This window comes from Mauremys mutica, chromosome 12 (assembly GCF_020497125.1).
Source record: "Mauremys mutica isolate MM-2020 ecotype Southern chromosome 12, ASM2049712v1, whole genome shotgun sequence".
NCBI lineage: Eukaryota > Metazoa > Chordata > Testudines > Geoemydidae > Mauremys > Mauremys mutica.
Window position 1 is genome coordinate 34389758 of NC_059083.1, and position 21627 is coordinate 34411384.

Sequence of the window (21627 nt, forward strand, 5' to 3'; positions counted from 1 at the left end):
CAAGAGGCCATGACTATAAAGTTCACCTTTACTAAGTGCTGTTTGTATTTGCAGGCACGTCCCAGCCCTTTTTGCTGACCAAGCCAGTGTGTTCCCAGCCCTAGAAGGCAATCAGATATTGCATGTATGTCTTTGCTGCCGGTTTTACAAATAAGTTAAAAAGAAGTTGTGTAAGATCACTGAAATCAAAATATCAGAGGGGTAGCCGTGTTAGTCTGGAACTGTAAAAGCAGCAAAGAATCCTGTAGCACCTTATAGACTAACAGACGTTTGGGAGCATGAGCTTTCATGGGTGAATACCCACTTCATCGGCTGCTGCTTTGAAATCAAAATGGGGAGTAGGATCATGGTCTCCAACAGGGAAGCCCCAGGTCTTAGCTAGTCAGCTCCACTGTCTGTAGTCTGAAAGCATCAGATATGTGTGTTTTGGTTCTCCTGTCGCTAACTGCTAGACTATACTGGAGCTGGGAGTCCTGATAACGAATGTTCTACTGCTGACTAGCAAATACTTGTCTAACCCACTGGCAAAGTGGCAGCTGGTCCACACATAGATATTCCCATAGCTGAAGTGGGGGGCATTCAGGGGGGATGTGCACAGACATGATTCAAATCCTATAGCAGAACTATGGAGGGGAACTTTGTAGTTCAGTGTGGTTTGCATTTATTTTGTTTTTCTTTCTTGTTTTGGGGGTTCTTTAAAAAATCTTTATCTGTGGGGACACAGATGACTGGGCTTGGGTTGCCAGAGGATGTGGATTTTGGGGGGCTGCATTGCAGCCCATTTCATGCTAGAGGCAGGTAGTGGAGAGGTGCCTTAAACCTGGAAGTGTCATACTTTTCACCCATCTTGTTTTAAGAGTGTTATCATGGGCAATGGGAAACAGATGTCCCCAGTACTGGGGCTGCAGCTGAATGCTTGAGATATTTATAGCTTATTGGAAAGGAGACAGTGATTGGTGGGCCTCTGGAGATTTAATAAAGGACATAGTTAATGAACTGATCTGTTCCCCTTTGAAATCAGTGGATAGATTCCCAATCACTTCAAAGGGGTTTGGATCAATCCCTAAGTGACTTGGTCAGTCACCCAGGGTGAAATTGACTTCACTCCAGCAACCAGGTTCTCTACAGATAAAGCTAAGGGGGATTAGGAAAGTGAAATCCACCCCTATGCTGAGACCAGGACATAGGACTCCAGCATTAGAAGGCTGAATGCAGCCCCTCTGCATCACTTGGTGGTGCTGGATTCCCCTTCCATGGGGCACAGGCTGCTTCCAGGTTCGGGGTTAAGTTAGGATGAGGGTTGCACTGGCTCCCCAGGCTGTGAGGAGGTTTCACCCAGAGGGGCAGAGCAGGAACTAGCACCTCGGGGATCCTTCGTCCTGTGCTTAGGTCGCTACAGCACAATTCCTCCTGAACAGAGCACAGACTCTGCTTAACCACAGGCCCAAGGGTGATGGGAGAACTCATTAGGAACTGTACTGCCTGAATGTGCTAGAAACTCCTCAGTAGTTATAAGAACTGGAGTATTTTTGGCACAGGCTCCCTGGCAGTTAAAGTCAGTCCAGAAGTTGCCTTTTTAGTGAAGTCTTTCAAGTTTTATCCTAAGCTACAAATAGTCTCATCTGAGTGTCCAGGTCCATCTGTGCTCAGTGATTTTACCTCTAATGACTTTAATCAGCAGGTGAGTGGCCCCCTTTGTACTGCAGCTGGTGCGGTGAGTGTGAAAGAGCAAAGATTGTATTCAGAGTTATCGTATGATGGTCCTGGTATGAAGGGGAAATATCGGCCTCTGTTATAAACAGAGTGAAATTCTATCTGAGGTCTCATTGCCAGGAGGATCAGCCTCACCTCCAGCTTGGGGGGAACAGCCCCAAGAGTTATTTTATTATGCTGTCCTTCCCAGAGAGTTTCTGCTGCTTTTCTTCATGCCTGTATTCATTTTGTCCTCCCCACATCCATTATTTTAAGCCAACAGAAGTGACATCCAGGAGCGGTGGGGAGGAGACTGGAGAGATGAATTCCTCAGTCTGGGCCATTTGCAGCTCTTGGTGCCAATGTCATGATTCCCAGAATGTGCTGAACAGCAGCAGCATTGGAGGGGAGAGGTCTCTGCACCCGATTCACAGAAAAAAGGAAAAACAAGTTTGGGGCAGATACTGAGCTGGAAACTCCATCAAAGAAAATGAAAAGGGGCAAAATGGAAGAGGAGCATTGGGAAGAGGGTGAGAATTGCACCTGCTGACTGCAACTGCCTCCTCTCCACCTGGCCTCTGCTCCCATTAGACCCTGGCTCACTCTGGTGCCTGTTCTTGGCCTGGCTACTACTTCTGTTCCCCTGCCAGCATCACCATTTCTAGCAAAGTCCTGGCACTCTGCAGGAGGCAGCCAGCACCAGGGCTCCTGCACACATCCAAGGTCAGGATAAACTGAGAACTCCCGTCTGCCAGGCTCTCTGGCCATTTATCCATTTCAGCTGCAGGAGGGGGGGTTGGGGGCCTGGGAGAGCCTAGGGAGCAGTTTCCTGGGACAAAAGGAAGTTGCTGATGGTGGGAAGGAAGCACTGACTGGAGAGGCTCTTGGGGATGCAGGTAGTTACACAGGCTGCTCTGTAACTGGCCACATCTCCAGGACTTATCAGTTGGCTGCAATCCACTGAAGTCAATGGACCCACACTCATTGCACCAGCTGAGAAAGGGGTTCATTGTTACTGCTATTGCATCACATTGGCTATCTTGTTGCAGCTATGTACGGTGAACTGGCCACTGAGTTGTAATTTAGCTACCCCAGGCCCTGATGATCCCTGGTAGCCAGATGCAGGGTCCTAGCTTTTAAAATGAGGAGCAAAGAGAAAATAAATCCTCACCCCTTACAGTGGAGAGAGGGTCAACTATATTCACAGTTTGGACTCCATCTCCCATTAACACCCCTGTGGCTACCACAGCAATTACTGATGGGTGGAAGAAATGCAAACGTGTTTCACGTACTTTAGTTCCCTTTAAATATAAGTTCCCAACTGGAAAGCAGGAAGATCAGCACCATGTGGCCAACAGAGCTCCCAAGTCACTGAATTAGTGGGAAATTCACTATTTGCACTAATTTCAGCTGTTTTTTTCTGTTGTATCTATGAAAGGCTGCCTGCTTTTGAAGCACATGTGAGACAGACTCTTTTGCCAGCAAATATCCAGTACCAGTGACAAAATGCAACAAAGTAGGAGCTATAAACCCATGAGTTCAAATATCACAACTCCAACCTGAGTAACTAGAGAAGTATTAGACACTTTCTCCTCCAGATTACAAGTTAATTGAGTGACTGCACAAGGTCACTTCAGCTGGAACTGGGAAGAGAACCCAGGTCTCCAATATAGAAAGTCCAAGCAGGAGCCATTCATTCCTACTGCCTTTTGGGACGAATGCATACAATAGATATGATCTGGTTACCTGTCACTACCCACCACTGCACAATGGAGCCAGGAAGAGAACCCTGGAGCTCTGATTGCTAATATTCTAATCTGTCTAATAAGCATTTGTATATCTGCTGGCAAAGTGTGTGTCAAGTTCCCCTCTGGTGATTGGCCTCAGAAATAATGGCAATTTCTCCTGAAGTTCAAGTGGTGGGGACATGCTGGGGACCAGGGAGGCCATACAACAAACCCTGCTGCTGTGGGAGTGGGGATTGTGTGATTCTATTTGAAAGAGATTTTAGGTTTTTGTAATAATTTATTTACAGTAATTACCACAATAATTAAAACCATTATAATCTGTTGATTGTCAGGCAATGTGCCATAAAATCCAGGTATTCCAGATTGCAAACATCTGTCATGCATTTTGATTGCTGGTGTCATGAACGGGTAGGTTTGGAAGTTGAGAAGTGACCCAATCAGCTCTGTCCAGAGCACAGCTGAACGATTTCTGACGTACATGTTTATATAAAGCACATGGCCTAGAGTGCAGGCTGGAGAGCAACATATCACAGTAAGGTCCAGACTATCATCAGAGTCACATACACAGATATCCTCACTGGGGCTGGGTTGACACAAACAATGTAGGGGAAAAAAAATCCCATGTTTACCTTCAAAAGTCACAGCTGGGAAATTAAAGGGAAATAGACAAGAAGCCTGTTTTGTGTTTCATTTACCTTAAGTAAATGTCAGGCTTAAAAGGAGCAGAGAGGGAACTATCATAATCAGAACACATGGTAAAAACATCCACAGAGTGTTTTGCCCTGAAAGGTACCTAAGTGGAAATATTGTCCATGAACTATGGGGTGGAATTAATGTTACAGTCTCACTTTCAGAAACATTTTATAGATCTCCATCTCCCTCTCATGTTCTCTTTCTTTTTCACTTTTCTTTCATTTCATCCAGTTTTACACAGCGTTTTCTCTAACACTCGTTTCCCATCTGTTTATTTCTGAGTCTCTCTAACTCTTCTCTAATTCCTGTCACTCATCATTTCAGCTCAGGTGCCCAATTCTCTCTGCTGAATTTATCACCTCCTCTGTCCGTGGCTCACTGAGGTTTTCCCTTCTCAGATTGTTTTCCTTTCACTTGTCTCATTTCAGTCTCCCCTTGCCCCCATTTTCCCCAATCTTCTCTTTACTATTGTTTTACTTTATGTTCACCTCTTCCCATTTCATTTCTCTCCCTTCTGGTTAAACCTGCCTTATGCCTGACTCTCCACTCTCCACAGCCACCTCTTCATCCAGGTGACATCTCCTCACCCACAACTCCTTCCCTCCACAGCATCCCTTCCCTAGTGGCCTGTAGGTCATACTCTCCAGGGCCTGGGTCTCCCTCTCCCAGGCTCCTGGCTGGTGCTGAGCCTCCAGCTTCTACCCAAGACTTCAAATTTGAATTAATTAATTCTGTGTCCCTGCCACCCCGAAATCTGCCTGTCCCCAGACCAGCTGTTAGTTGTACCCCCTGCCCAGCCCCCACCTCTGCCTGTCCCCAGCCCAGCTGTTAATTCTACCCCCAAACCCCACATCATTTCTGTCCCCAGCCCCTCCTTCAGTTCTGACTCTGCAGCCTCATATCTGCCCCTCAGGGCCCCTCTGCTTCTCCTGCAGCTCCAGGGGTTCTTCAACCCTCCCCCTCTCATCCCTGGTGCTAAAGGGAGAGATGGGGGAGCAGCTTCCTGGTAACACTGAGACTGGGCCAGAGGCTGGGTAGATGGGAGTCCTCTAGCATCATAGAGATTACGATGACTGTGGCTAGAAAAGCCCATATTTTCATGGCTATTTCTCCCCTCCCCCTCTCCATTGTCTCGGAGACACTGTCTGACCCAGGATCCTCAGAGTCCTCCTGGACCATAGAAGACAGTGGCAAACAGGCTGCACAATCCCTGGAGTAGTGGGATTAGCTTCTCCATTTCAATCACTTCCTGCTCTCTATGGTTTGACAGTCCCCAGAGACCACCCCCAAACCACCCCATAGAGACTGTACAGTAGAAAGTCTGCTGGAAGTCACAGGCCCTCCAGGATCATAGAGAATATGGTTTCTGAAGTTTGAGGGGCTGATTTCAGGATACCTAGGTTTATTTCAATGCCCCCACCCTGTCTCAGGCACACAATCTGAGCCCAGATCCTGGTCCCAGCACCCAGAGCCAGGGTTGGATTCTCCCCCCAGGGATGGAGCCCGGCGGGAAAGTGAAGATTGGGGCCTCGTCACCAGCATCGATAAATGTCACCTGCCCCCGGTCACAGTCCAGACAAACCCGGATCCTGCTGGGAGCCCGGCTCAGGGGCAGGGGGGTCGCAGGGGAGGTGAGAGCCCGGAACTGACCCCACCACCGCTCCACAGCCCAGATCCCCCCCTCAGGGCTACGGCTGATCAGTCCCTTCCTCCTCACAGATTCTCTGGCCACCCCCATAGCCCAGCATTGCCCAGCCACCACCTCCACCTCCCAGCAATGTCTCCCTGAGGTGAATCCCTCCCAGCCCAGCACACAGGGCTCACTGTCAAATCTCTCAAGGTTCTTGGGCAAATCTTGCTGTGTGTTTCCGCGTCTCACACTTTTCCAGTCCTCAGACAGGATGAGCTCTGGATGAGCCGTGTCTGGATCCAGAGTCACATTTGCTGGGGAGAGGAAGAATCAGAGCATTAGGGGCAGAGCTCTGCCCTGGGGGAGGCTGGGACCATTTCTCACACTCCCCAGCATCCCCGTCCTGGCTGGGACACTCCTGGATCTCAAGGAGCTGCCTCTGGCCTGGGCACCTGAGACCAAGCAAAGATGTTACTGCAGTTCCTCAGTCCATTTAATGGGACCCACTTCATTAGTTTCTCCTTTAATGCAAAGGCTTCAGCTCCTAGCTCCATTCCCAGCACTAGAGACACAGCAAGGAAGGTGTCAAAAGCTCTTAGTGAGGCAGGAGCACAGGAAACAGGCAACAGCTTTTAACCCCTGAAGCAACCTCCCTCCCCAATTCAGCCTCCACTAACAGGCTAGGGAACAGAGAGGAAGATGCAGCATTGTGGAAGAGCTGCTTAAGACCAGAGAGTAGGAGGTGGCATTAGGTCAGTTAACCCCATCCCAAGCCTGGAGAGAAGGAAGGAGATGCCAGCATCAGAGGGAGAGCATCTCCCCAATCCAGGAAGCAGAGAGCAGCTCCAATAGGAGAGTCCAGCCCAGCCGAAAGGAAAGGCAGGATGTTGGAGAAGAGCGACGGAGACCCCCTGCACCAGGGTGAAGCAGAAGGATGTGTCAGCCCTCAGGGCAGAGAGCTCTGTTCAGATGCTGCTCAGGGAGAGTTCATCAGCATGGGCATAAACTGAGCACTAAGGTAACTGTCAGGAATGTTTGTGTGACTTCAGCTTGGGATCTCCTCACTGTTCAGTGGGTTTATTTGTAGGGCTGTGTGTCATGGCTGCTGTTGGTGTGGTTGGTAATTTTAGCTACACTCTCATGAAGATGTTTTCATTGGAATTTTCTCACAATTTAAAGACAATCTCCACCTGCAAACTCACCCTGTCTGAATGTTCCTAGGGATTCCCCTCTTTTTGTCTTCAGTGCAGACGGCAGAGTATCTGGAGGGGGAAAGGATAAAAAAGATGAGATTTCAGGCTTTCATATTTATAACAGCATCACCACTCTGAACTCCTAGAGCTGTGTTTTAATTATGAGAGAGAAACAGACAGTGACACACTCAGGTATTTAATATAAACTAATCCGAAACCATCTATTTCCTCTCTCATTCGGGCATCTCTTAGCAATGGACCCAATATCCTTGCAGCCTCACATCCATCCCAGGACACACAATCTGTAAGTGAGATTTACTTTTCTCCTCATCATCCCCTCCCACCCTTCAGACTCCAGTTGGTTGTCTCATTCACTTGCTGCCTTTTGTCATTACCAAGACCCAGATCATACAAAGACTTTGACATGAAAATAACTTTACCCAGTTTGGTCCTTTTGACACTAACGGGATGTTCAGAGTTTGTGAAATCCTGGCTCTAATTGTGAGCTGTTGGGTCTGTTTACTCAGCGTCTCTACAGAGAGCAGCACGACAGGGCCTTGTCCTCCATAGGCAGAAATAGGAATAATAATAAAAACATTTTATAAATGTGGAAATTGAGGCAGGGAAAGGTTGATTCAATGCGCCAGATTCACTCCTGTGTGTGACACCCTGACACCCCAATATTCACAACTGTCATATAATTAGGAGATATTTTATACAAAGTATGTCTTGTGAAGTATCATTCTAAAAGACTTGATGTGCTAGACATTAATATCTCATTGGCAGGGGCGGCTCCAGGCCCCAGCACACCAAGTGCGTGCTTGGGGCAGCATGCCGTGGGGGGTGCTCTGCCGGTCTTCCACAGGCACGTCTGCGGGAGGTTCACCGGAGCCGCAGGACCGGCGACCAGCAGAACGTCCCCCGCGGCGTGCTGCCGTGCTTGGGGCGGCGAAATGGCTAGAGCCGCCCCTGCTCATTGGATTGTCTGTGCTTATCATCGTGTGTGAAGTTATAAAGTTTGGTTATTTATGTGTTATGGAAACGTGTGAGGTTGAAAACACCCACCAGCAGCCTTTCAGGTATAACAGTAAAAAGGGCAAGCAATATTAATGGCTTATTGAGGAAATGCGCACAAGGATTACCCCAGGAACTGTGTACACTAGAAGCCCCTCAGAGATAGCACTACACAATGGAACTGTTTGACCCGAGGTGACAGCAAAAGAACTTTCCAGCAAGTGGGGAGAAGATATAAAAGGGGGACAATGACATCATGAGCGTACCTCACTCTCCCTGCAGCCACACACCTGGAAACATCTGAGAGGCAAGGACTGAACTGTTGTAAGCGATGGTCCAAGACTAGAAGCAACTAGCCTGTGTATGAAAACCTGGGAAAGCCAAGGCAACTTGTGCCTGAGGAATCTGCCAGCCTGTTTATCACCCAGGGTGAGGATTTGCTCATTTATAACCTACCTATCTAGTGTGTTAAGCAAAGTTTGTGGGTTTTATTTATTTACTGAGGTAATCTGCTTTGATCTGTTTGCTAACCCTTATAATCACTTAAAATCTACCTTTTGTAGTTAATAAACTTGTTTTGTTTATCCTAAAACCCAGTTTGTGGAATTCATAATTGGGGGCAAAAATTGGAGAACACTTCAATTTCCCTGGACATTCAATAACAGGTTTAAAAGTAGCCATCCTTCAACAAAAAAAACTTCAAAAACAGACTTCAAAGAGAAACTGCAGAGCTACAAATCATTTGCAAACTCAACACCATTAATTTGGCCTTGAATAGGGATTGGGAGTGGCTGACTCACTACAAAAGCAATTTTCCCTCTCTTGGTATTGACACCTCCTTATCAATTATTGGGAGTGGACCACATCCATCCTGACTGAATTGGCCTTCAACAGTGGTTCTCCACTTGTGAGGTAACTCCCTTCTCTTCATGTGCCAATATATATTTATGCCTGTAACTGCAATTTTCACTCCATACATCTGAAGAAGTGGGTTTTTTACCCATGAAAGCTTATGCCCAAATAAATCTGTTAGACTTTCAGATGCCACCGGACTTCTCGTTGTTTTCCTCCACACTTAGGGAGGGAGCAAATTTCATGAGCTTACGCTGCACAGTTTTCTGTGGAGCGAAAGACAATGCAATTTTGGTTTTCCGCCCCAGAAGAGGGGTGCATTTCAGCACTGGGCAATTCCCTACCTGAGTCTTCCCATGCCCTGCTGATCTTAGTGTCTGTGTCTTTCTGCAGCTGGTTGTGTCCTTACCTGTGTGTGTGCTGGAGGAGGAGGCTTGAGGGCTTGGCACTGCAGGACAGGGTGAGGGAGCCCAGGCTGGTGGAATGGGCAGGCTCAGTGGGACCCCAGTACTTCAGGTGGCACCCCAGAGTAGGGGGGTAACCTATCACAGTGGCACAGGGAACAGGGTCATGGGCACAGCTTATTGCTCTGAGACACTGGTGGTGATTTTAAATGAGTTTTAAGTGTGCTGGCTGGAGAAAAGACCAGTTTATTATTTTTTAATTGCTTATTTGAGGCAAGGGAAGTAGGGGCAGAAAAGCAGGAAAATGAGTGACAGTGCAGCAGTTGCAAAATGGGAGCTCTGCAGGCAGCAGAAAATGAAAAAGAGCACAAAAAACGTATGGAATTACAGTTTCTGCAGATGGAGGCAGAAGCACCAGGCAAAAAGCTGCCCTGGAACTGAGAGACAAAGAAATGGAGATCCAGAAGCAAGCCATGGAGGAGAAGGAAAAAGTGAGACAGCATAAACTGGCCTTAATTGAGAGGCAGAACCAGAACCCCACACCAGGGGGCCCCACCTCTCCAAAAATCCACAAATGGGAGCCATTGTGTCCTGCCTACAGTGCAACTGGGGACATTGCTGAATATTTCATCACCTTTGAGAGGCTGTGTGGGCTGCATGAGATTCCTGATGATCAAAACATGACCACTTTGGTTGCAAAGTTGTCTGGGAGAGCGCTGAATATATTCAATAAGATGCCAATGGGTGACACTTCCAATTATGGTAAATTCAAGAAAATAGTTTTAAAACAGTTTACGATTACTCCTGAAACCTGATGTCTAGGCTCTGCTACATCTGCTCCATTTGTCTGCTTTCCACTAGTTGTTATGTTCAGTATTGTGAATTGGTACAAGGGTCATGCATAAGTTTGGACAGAGAGAGATTGTGCATTTATACTGACTGACTGGGCTTTGGCCTGGTTAGCAGTTTGTTTGACATAAGGGAAATGTTGCTGTAAGTGACCTTGTTATTAAGTTATGTGTCCATAAGTTGCTATGTGAGACAAAGACATATTGTGACCACACAATGTGCTTAAAGACAACAGACACCCAAAATGTAGTGTCAAGGACCAGTTAGCAAAGTCCAAAAAACTCCATACACAGACAAGGGTCAAAGTGACCTATGCATAATCGGTGGTAATAAACCAATCAGAAAAGAGAACAATAACATGGACCTGTCTGAGACAGCAAAAGCCCTGAAAATTAAAAAGTTCATGCATGTGTATCGTATGAGCTATATAAGATACTTAATAGTCATAACACTCAAAGAGGATTGGAAAAGAACTAATAAATATATTAGTTGGATGTGTATAATGTGTCAGCCATTGAAAGGGTAATGAGAGCTTCATAGGAGAAATCCACTGTGACGCACCTATGTCCCAGGAGAAGGCAACTGACCAGTACGTCTTTCAGTATGTCTGTCATTTCTTACTTTAATAGTAATTGCAAGGCATCCTTTTGGTACAAACAAAGGTTTCAGTTAATGAACCTGAGTGACTTGGACTCCACGTGTGTGGCATTCTCATCCAACAATGAAATAGAAACATAATCTAATTATGAACGAATAGGCCAGAGTCATTCTCCTCCAACAGTCTCAGAAGCTCATCCCAATTTCCCATTCTAGATCCCTTCTAGGTACCTTTGAACTTCCTCAGAGTCTCCAGTAGAGCAACAGTTTTCTGGGAGAAATCACTGAGTCTCTTGTCCTGTTTAGGAGAAATCTCCACTGGCTGCTGGAACTTCCCTTTCTCACACCTGGACAGAAACAATGTCACATGGTTATAGTTCATTTAGTGACGCATTATAAGTTCTTGCTAGTCAGTGGCTTCTCTAATGGGCTGGGAGTTAGAATTTCTGATAACCAGGGTCCTAGCAGTGACAGGCCCATATTCCATCCCCACAATCCTGAGGAAGTCAGCCCCCAGGGATGTGACATCTGTGGACAATACTTGACGTCAGTCTTCCCCACTGTATGGGAAATTCCAGAGTCTTCTGAAGAAGGGTGAAAACCTCAGGATGAAGTTGATCAGAGAGATTTGTATCCAGCATGTGACCTTCCCCACACATTTTGCTGTAGAGCCCCTGTGAGATGCGGTGCTAATATCATCTCCCAAGCTCTTTCCCAGCATTGTGAATTGTGAGGGGGAGTGAGAGAGAGACACGTACCTGCTCAGCGTGCTTCTGATATCCTAGAGGAGGGAGAGAGAGAGAGAGAGAATTTCAGTCCCAGCTGACACATGCTTAACATTCCAAAGAAGGGATTTTGCAAGTATCGGGGAAAGAGGCTCTGCCCTGGCTCCAGGGCCATGTATTCACTGAGCTAATGGGGCTTTTCCATCTCTAATATCAATGTGTCTATCACTCTGCAGTGAACAATAGTCATTCACATATCAGGAATGCACATGCTGAGTTACACTGGGATCTCTGACTGCTGAAACACAGTGCTTATAATTTAGGAGCTGTTCTGTTCCTGTGTGGAGATCCTGGATGTTTCTCACTTGAGTCTCACCTGCAGGAATTCACTCACTGGCTTCTGACACTTCCCCTCCATCTCACTGATCAGATCACTGAGATGGGAAATCTGCTTGGAGAGTTTAGTGGCATTTTCATTCTGTATTTCCTCAATTTCCTTGTCCAGCTTTTCCAGCTGGGCCAGCAGGAGCCTCTCTTGTTCCTCCAGGAACTGCCGCAGTCGCTGAAATTCAGACACAATCTTCTGCCTCTCAGTTTGTGTCTTTCTCTAAAAACAAAAATAGGGAAAGAACTGGTCAGAACATGGCTGGAGCCTGGGGTCCCTTTACAGAGTACTGAGCAAAGCAGGGGGCACCCAAAAAAATGAGATTTTTTTTTGAAAAAAATTGATATTTGATATTTCCAAAAAAGCATCAAAGTAGTCATTGTGGGAAAAATCAGAACTTTGTTAGACTTCCTTACACTCCACTACACACTCTTCCCCCGTTTTTCTGTTCTCTTTTTATTACTTATTCCCACCTAAACCAGGGGGGTGTCCTACTAACGTAGATCGAACTAATGCGAGGAAATCAGATCCTGTCATGTATTGCAATAAATTTATGTTTTATTATTGATATATTCTTCTGAGTTATACGTACTTGATTTGTTTTTCCTTATATATACATAAAAATAGTGTACGTTTTGTAATTTGTTTTTTTTGAAGTTCAGATAACTGAGATAAGGGGCAGGATGAAACGTAACCAACTGAGTGGAGCACAGATACATAAACTGGCAGAAGAAAAGAAACAAAAAACTAGTGAAATTTTCCAAAATCTTCCAAAGCTGACATCATTTTTCAAAGTGAATCCATCAGAAGCAACATCTTCTCTCAGTAGCACAGACATTGTTCCAAAACCTGTATGTGTTTCAGATACTGACCTCTCTTCTATTGGTGAAACAAACACCATTCCAGAACATGTGGATGTGTCAGAGACTGTAACTGATCATCCTACTCCTGGTGGTAAAACAGACATTGTTCTAGAAGGTGTGGATGTGTCAGAGACTGAACCTGCTCATGCTGTAAATAATAGGAGAAAAGATCCTGGTATGTGGGTTGATTTCAGTACCGATGATGTAGCTTACTGGATAGATCATGGACCAAATGACTGTCAGCACCACACTGGGCCATTTGAGAAATCAGCTCGGACTTTTACCAATGGCAAACAAACAAGATATTGTCCACAAAAAAATTTTTTTTGGCATGAAAGCAAATGGTGAGAAATACACTCGAGAATGGCTACTGTATTCACCATCAGCAGGGTCTGTGTACTGTTTTGATTGCAAACTTTTTGCATATAAACCTTCAACATCCCGGATTGCTGCAGATGGATTTAGTGACTGGTGGAATACTGTTTTTAATTGAACAACTCACAGAGATTCAATGTTGACATATTTAAATCGAAGACAGGGCTTTGGATTGACACACAAACTGTAAGGACAAATTAAAGGGGAGCACGAATACTGGCAACATGGCTTGCAGCGTGTTATAGCTGTTATTCAAACATTAGCTGAACGTGGTCTGCCTTTCCGGGGATCAAATGACACATTTAGATCATTGCAGATTGGAAATTTCTTGGGATTGTTGGAGCTTGTGGCTCAGTTTGACCCATTTTTAGCAGGCCATATCTCAAAATATGGGAATGCTGGCAAAGGGAACCCATCATACTTATCCAAGACAATATGCGATGAACTCATTGGTCTAATGAGTGATAAAGTTTGTTCAGTTATTGTGGATGAATTAAGTACTGCTGGGTACTTCAGTTTATCTGTCGACTCTACACCTGATCTTTCACATATTGATCAATTGAGTATTGTACTAAGATATGTGTCTCCCACAGATGGAAAACCAGTTGAACGATTTATAACATTCCTCAATTTGAAAAGCCACACTGGTGAAGAAACAGCAAATCTAATACTGCATTATCTGTGCTAAGTTTGCAAAATAGATTTCTCAAAGTGCAGAGGTCAGTCTTATGACAATGCTGCCAACATGTCAGAGCATTATCAAGGAATACAGAAGAAGCTTTTAGAACAGAACAAATATGCCATATTCATACCATGTGCTGCACACTCTCTCAATCTTGTTGGCCACAGTGCTGATTGTTGTCCGGTGGCAGTAAGGTTTTTCTCAACGATCCAGTTACTTTATACAATTTTTCTCTGCCTCAACACACTGATGGGAAGTTCTTAAAACATATTTGGGCAACGATCATGCATTGAAATCTCTTTCTAATACTCGCTGGGAGGCACATGCAGTGGCAACAAGTGCAATTCTGGAGTCCTACTCAAAGATTGTGGCTGCATTAGAAAGTATAGCTGAAGACCAATCACAAAAGGGAGAAACTTTGAGAGACAGAAAACATTGCAAACAAGATGCAAGAACTAGAGTTTGTATTCATGTTGACCATGTGTGATGAAGTTTTACAACACTTTTACCACACAAGTCAAGCTCTCCAAGAAAAAGAATTGAATTTGAAAACATGTGCAGACCTCTGCCAATCATTAGCAGACCACTTACACGCTTTGAAGAATGATTTTAAAAGATTTGAAGACATATCAAAAGATATCTTGCCTGATACTAACTACAAAGAAGCCCAGTCCCACAAGCGAATCAGGAAAAAAACAAGCAAATGATAGCAGTGCAACAGAAACAGTATTGAATCCTAGAGACAAATTTCGCATATCTACTTACTACGCTATAATTGATACACTTGAAGCTCATATGAAGAGGAGAGGTGAGATTTTCTTTTCTAAATGATATGGGCTTATCTGCCAAACAATATTCACAGGGTTCCCAAAAGCTAGTTGACTTATACCCTGTTGACTTGAACATGAATCTCTGTGGAGAAGTACGGCAGTTCCATTGTTATGAGTGCAAAGTTTAATAAAACAGGAAAAATGAAATTCAGTCACATTGATCTCCATGACATAATATTGGAAGACGGAATACAATGTGTATTTCCAAATGTAGAGATCACACTACATATTTTTCTAAGATTGATGATTACTATCTGCTCTGCAGAATGCTCTTTTTCTCAGCCGAAAAGAATAAAAAACCCACAGAGAATAACAATGTGTCAGGACAGACTTGATTCACTTTCCCTATTGTGTATGGAAGCAGACATGCTTCAAGTCAGCTTTGATGAACTTATCCAGAATTTTGCAATCAGAAAATCTAGAAAGAAGCTATTTTAATTTCGACATACATGTAAGTTTTGTGTCATTTAAAAAAAATTATTTTACGGTATAGTATTGTTTTTATTTTGAATTACATATGGGGGGGGGCACCATAATCTTTTCAATGCTTAGGGCCTCTAAAGGTCTTAATCCGGCCCTGTTGCTGAGTGTGCAGGAGGGAGAATTTCTTTGTAAATTCTATAAAAGCAGCAAAGAGTCCTGTGGCACCTTATAGACGAACAGACGTTTTGGAGCATGAGCTTTCGTGGGTGAATACCCACTTCGTCGGATACATTCCCTTTGTAAATTCTAAATCATCTGACACTGAACAATATCCTGTGGTTACTAGAGAGAGGGTTTTCTCACATCTTTCAACATTTGCATGTCTGACATGGATAGTGCATTATCGAGAGCCTTGGAGACGCAGATCCAAGCAGCAGGAGGCAGGACTCAGCACTAGAGCTGGGTGACATTTTCTGCACTAACATTTTTTTTCCAGGGAAAATACAGATTTGTCGACATTGAAACGTTTTATGAATTCTTGTCACTGTCACCAGTTGTTTTGTTACAAAAAGAAATAAATGAAAAATCAAAACATTTTCTTGTTCTTTTTTCCCCAGGATTTTATAATGCTCTAAACTGAAACAAAACATCTTTGATTCAACCTATTTTTTTTTTAATACCCAGCCAGTGAAAAAGATCTGGTATGTGCTGAGCTCTACTCAGAACCACGTTAACAGAGACATGTGGGGAGAAAAAAAAACAAATGAAACTATAACACAAAAATCTGCAGACTCAGGCAGAGAGCTCTGCATTGGATACATTCAGTTCACACTGGGAAAAAAAATGATTACAGCTACAAAAGCTGGAAATTAATTCATTCACACACACACACACACACACACACACACACACACACACACACACACACACACACACACACACACACACACACACACACACACACAGTATCTAAGGATCATGAAGCAGCAGACAAAAGTGCATATTCCCAAAGGCCACAAAGCAATCATTCACAAGAGTGACATGTGAGGGAAATAATCCGGAATAAAAGAAAAACTGTAACTAAAGAGAAACTGACTTAAGAAATAAGGAGGATGTGAGCTGTAGTGAAAACAAGAAAATCAACATCTCTGGACAGCACCCTCAGGCATACAAGGGGAATGACAGGAATGGAGAAATTGTCAGAGAACAAAGAGACTGTAAGCCAGAAGGGAGCGGAGGGATAGAACCCAACACATCACACCCAGGAATACCTGGCTTTATTTAAGGTGGAGCTCAGAACAGTAAACAAAACTCACACAAGAGGATTCCTCAAGACAAAACTAAACATCCTCCAAACTCTGGGCTGACAGAGGCAGAGAACTGTGAAATGAGGAGTGAACATGTAACAGTGGGGGGTTGTTCTAATGGGTTAGATTTTCTAATTGAAAATTCTGTTATTTCATTCATGTTAATTGTTACCTATGCAGTGAGTTTAATTAAGGTAACAGTAGTTAATATGCAGTAGATAAGAATCATGGTTTACCGTAGTTTATGGCAGTGGTTTTCAACCTGTGATCCGCAGACCCTGCCAATGGCTAAGAGGTTCGCAAAAGACAGACTGAAAACTGACTGAACAGAAATCAAGTATACACACAATCAATTTTCACAGGAGTCCACACCTCCATTTGAAATTTGCATATGCAAAAAGGTTGATAACCACTCATTTATGGTGTAAGCCTAAGTAGTAATTCCTGTGAAAAAAACGTAATTTTGATTTACGTGTGATTATTTCTGCTTTACCCCCAACTGATTTCTGCTTTACCCCCAATTGATTGAGATAAAACATAATTTGGCCGCTAGATTGCCCCGGCCTCTCCTTATTGCTCTGATTCAGGCTGCATCTGGCTCCTTACAACAGCAGGTTAATAAGGACGGGCACCTACTAGATATTCCTGTCTTCTCTTCTCTCCTCTCACTTTACATCCCAGCAGCTTTTCTCTCTCTTCCCTCAGAGTCTTCAAGTGGGCCTGAATCTTTTCCTGAAGAAACAGAAAATGATTTGAGTGGTGTTATTTTTAGTTTTAGGAGTGGGGGGAGGGGGAGGCTTTTCCAGCACAAACACTCCAGAGATGACTGGAGAATCCAGTAGGTTTATGATATCAGAGATATTAAGGAAGTGGAGTCATATTAATGGACACTGGGAGTGTTTTATTTTCAGACTCTTTGACGTTGTTTGACCTTGTTACTCCATTAATTTACACCAACAGGAAACTGGCATCACATACTTGGACCTGGCGAGTGGTGGTGGTGGGGGCGGGGTTTGTCACAACCTTAGAGGTTCCCCTGGGGAAGGCAGATCAGCAGTGCATGTTGCTAATGCTGTTGCAAGCATCGCAAAGCATTTTGGGGAGGGTCAAAGGTGTGAGTGTAGAGTGGAAGATTCCTTTGCAGACTGCGAGAGGCCAAAGGGGGAAGGAAAAAGAGAGCAGAGAACGGGTTAACTCAACACTGCAGCTAGCAAGCTTGGTCTGACAATAAGACGTTGGCCCCAATCCAAGGTCACAGTGCTAGATGAGAAGTTTATCTCACAGCCAGCCATACAAAAAGAAAAAGTACACTGAAGCAGGGCTGCAAAAATAAAAAACACATGCGAAACAACGAGGTGGGGAGCAGAGCTTCACGTCCCTGGAGCCGTTGTTATTTGGGAAAGCGAAGAAGACCACAGAAAGCCGGTTTGGACTGGCAAAAAGAGCACCAGGAACAGAGGCCACAAAATGGAATACCCACAAGGGAACCCAGGACTTAAAATCCTCCTAAGAGCTGGAGCAATTCGGAGATCACAGTGGACCCTGGACGACCTGTGCGCACAGGACAGAACTCCTGTCCACCCTTCCCCCTCTTCTTCTTATGTTACACCCAGGCCTGGCCAGCCTCGGGTAGTAAGTGTGTGAGTATAAAAGTGGGTTAGGACTTGGAGCACTAACAGTTTCTTCCTTCCTCTACGTAGTGTGGGGAGCACCCATCACTCTCCACTGTTATTTTATTAATAAAGCTTTATAACATAGACACTTGGTGTGTTCTGTCATCTCCTCCCAAACAATCCTGCAGCCTCAGCCTAATCACCTGATGCCTCAAGCAAATTGGTAACTAAAATCTGTCACAGGGGGAGTTCACGGGGGAGGGGGATGGAGGAAAGAAGGAACATGGTGGGGGGGGCCTCACGAGGGAGGAGGTGGAGGAGAGGAGGGACGCAGTGGGGACCTCCAGAGAGGGGACGTGGAGTGGAGGAGAGGAGCAACTCTCGAGGCAGCGGTGGGTGGAGGGGGCCTCAGGGAAGGGGCAGAGCAGGGATGGGAAGACGTGAACCCCAATGGTGCCACCATGGCCCAGGCGTCCAACAGCGGGTTAGTGGTGACTGCACCAAGGGAGGCTTAGGCTGAGCCTCCCCTAGCCTATTATACCTGCTGACTATGGGAGACTGGGCTGTAGACTCCTCCTAGTGCCTGCTGTGACACAAGCACCTAAAACATTCCCCATAGAAAAGTGCAGGCACCTAAGTCTGCACCAGAAAAAATGGACAGTTTTGAAATCTGGACTGGTGACCGCCCATGATGATCTAACTATCGTGATTGCCAGTGTATGCAAACACAATGCTGTTTACTTGTCCCCCACTCCAAGCCCTGGTCATTTCTTTATCTACCTGCTGCAGATCGTCTTCGTTAGACTCTGACTGTGAACTCTCTTTGCCTGACTTGCTGTATAGTGGCTCGCACAATGGGTCCCTAATCCCTCACTGGGGCTCAGAGATGCTACTGTAACAGAAATCAGTACGTTCTATTGATTATGAATTATTATTATTGTTATCAATGTCAACATGGAAACTTTATGGGCACTGAAATCTATGGCCAAAATTTCCAAACTGAAATTTTCAGGACTGGGACTCTCTCCCCGTGGCCTCAGGAAACGTGGAAGAGGGATGATGCCAGTCACAGGATGGCTGACCCTATAAAGGGAGAGAGGTCTCTGCCCCATCTGTGACATTGCCAGATCTCCTCCCCAGGTGGGGAAAATGGAGGCGTGGTGGCTGGGGGGGTCATGCGATTCAATCAGGCCTGGGGTTTGCAAAACAGAGGCCTATGGAGAGCCAGAGGGAGGAGGCCTGTGGAGAAGGCAGAGGAGGCCTTGGAGATTCCACGGGGGATAAGGCTGAACTCCAGACTAGAAGTCCTGCGAGTCACTACTGAGAGAGCAGGGGTGTTACTGACCACAGAAAGCCACTGTGGATTTTTTCTGGGAACCTCAGAGGGAAACTGAGGCAGAGCCCCAGGCCAGGAGGGGGCACTCTGGAGGCAATGACCCTGCTACATGCCACATTGCTCTGCTGCCCCCTCCAACCCAGTCCCTGCTTCCTGCATCGACAGATTTGCTAGGCTGTGCAGGATGGGAGCTCCATTCCAGTCCCCTCCTACGTCTCATGAGGGTGCAGCACAACTCCCTCGGTTCCGGCCTGGGTGAGGAGCTCTGCAGGAAAATGATAAAGGGGATGTGGGCCATGAGGACAGCCCCGGCTACATCCTTCTGCTCCCTCAGCCCCAAGGGCAGGAGCAGCATGGTGTTAATAGCTTTGGGAGATGGTGGCAGTGGGGAAGGGCAGAGAAGGGGGGTAACTGCCCAGGACTCCACATATGGGGAGCAGGAGGAGTGGGGTGCGGGTTACTCACTCCCCCCACACTCCAGCATATTATCCTTTGCATATTTTATTTAGGGTCACACTTCTCCACCTGCACAAGCCTTTGGAGGATTCCCAGTTGCCTGGAAACCTACTTAGGCCTGAAGTCTCTTGTTCCTCTCCAGTGCAGGCTCACTGTCTGGGGCTCAGGGAAACCCTCCTGCTGGGGGAAGGTGACTTTCCAAGGCCTTATCTGGCTGTAAAAATAACATTTGGTCATTTCCTACCTTGAATTCTTCGGCAGCTTCCTCTGCAGGAATGACGGTGTGATCTCTGTGCTCCTTGGATCTGTCACACACCAGGCAGATGGGGATTTCGTCCTCTTTGCAGAATAGTTTTAGAGGCTCCTTGTGTTTCTCACACAGTCGCTTTGTTTCTGGTTCCCTCCCTGACTGCAACCTGAGTATTCTGGCTGCTTCCACAATATTCCTGAGCTGCCTGTTCAGCCTGAGGTTCCTCTGGGGAAAGAGCTTTCCACATTCCGGGCAGGAGACATCTGTATCAAATCCCTCCCAGCACTGGGTGATGCAGGCTTGGCAGAAATTGTGCCCACAGTCTAGAGACACCGGATCTTTAAAATACTCCAGACAGAAGGTACAGGTGATTTCATCCTGGAGCGTTTTTGCTGGATTCGCAGCAGCCATGGCTTCTAGTGCAGGAAAGAGACCAGAGAGGAATTTACTTTCACTTCCTTCTGCTCAAAATGGGCTGACTGAATATTGCCTAGTCATCAGGCATTTCCTTTCTGGGTGCGGACTCCTGTTGTTTGTTTTTTGTGGACTGTAAAGAACCTTTGAATGAAGTGTAATGAGCAGGGCCCTACCAAATTCTCCACTCTGAAAAACGCCACATGGAATGTGAAATCTGATCTCCCCCATAAAATCCATCTATTGTTGGGGAGAGGTAGGGCTGGAGGCACCCCAGCTGGGGGTTCCTACCATGCGCCGGGTGCCAGCTGCTAGTCCCAGACCAGTCTGGGGAGAGATGGGTCTTTATATTCCCCTGCAGGAGCCGCTCCTGAAGCCAGCTCAGGTCCACCTCTGGGAACCTGCTGCAGGAAGCCCTGGGGCTGCCGGCTGGGAGCCCAGCTCTGAAGGCAGAGCACAAATGAGGGTGGCTGTCAGCCCCTGACCAGGGCAGAGAGGCCGTGGCCCCAGCTGTCAGTCCCCAACCGGGGTAGAAAGCTGCCAGGAACACACACACACACACCCACACACACCCCCACCACCACCCTGCCACCCTGACTTCTGCCCTGCTGCTGGTGGTGTTGCTGGCTCTGGCTTTAGAACTGGGTGCCTGGCCAGCAGCCGCTGTTCTCCGGCCATCCAGCTCTCAAGACGGAGCCCCTGCCAGCAGCAGCTCAGAAGTAAGGGTGGCGATCCCACAACTCCCCTACAATAGCCTTGTGATCCCCCCCTCCACACACACAAGACCCTCTTTTGGGTCGGGACCCCCCACAATTACACCACCATAAAAATTTCAGCGGTATATACCTGAAACCATGAAATTGACTATTTTAAAAATCCTATGACCATGAAATTGACCAAAATGGACCCGGAATGTGGTAGGGACCTAGTGATGAGTCCAAACTGGCATTAACTCCTCCAAAATATTGCAGATACCCCACTGCCATGCAGCGTGCCCTGTTCTTTAGTCACACAGTTGTAAAAATGAGAGCTGGTAAAAAAAAAGGCTAAAAGAACAATTTTTCTGTCAGAAAATGTCATTTTGTTGACACTGAAACTTTTCGTGGGAATGTTTCCATGTGGATGATTTTTTTTCCAGTAAGCATTTCAATAAGGTTTGTGATGCTGTATGGAATACGTGGGACACTTTCTGATGATATTGATACCCAGTGATGAGCTGCCAAAATATTAACAACAGGTTCCCTCCTCCTCGCCTCATGATGGGGTCGTGCCCCCCCCCCCCGGGGGTGGTCGTGC

The 21627-nt window shown here is 46.0% G+C and overlaps 1 protein-coding gene across 1 annotated transcript; it reads right to left on the minus strand.

The window, feature by feature from the left end:
• Positions 1-3723: 3723 nt before the first annotated feature.
• LOC123345275 (zinc finger protein RFP-like) lies at positions 3724-20347 on the minus strand. The gene is made up of 7 exons (XM_044982032.1): positions 19912-20347; positions 16899-16994; positions 11774-12004; positions 11431-11453; positions 10904-11019; positions 6966-7025; positions 3724-6077 (listed from the first exon to the last, which is right to left on the minus strand). Exons 1-7 carry the CDS (start codon positions 20326-20328, stop codon positions 5560-5562), a joined length of 1461 nt encoding a protein of 486 aa, XP_044837967.1. The 5' UTR covers positions 20329-20347; the 3' UTR covers positions 3724-5559.
• Between the last annotated feature and the right edge of the window lie 1280 nt (positions 20348-21627).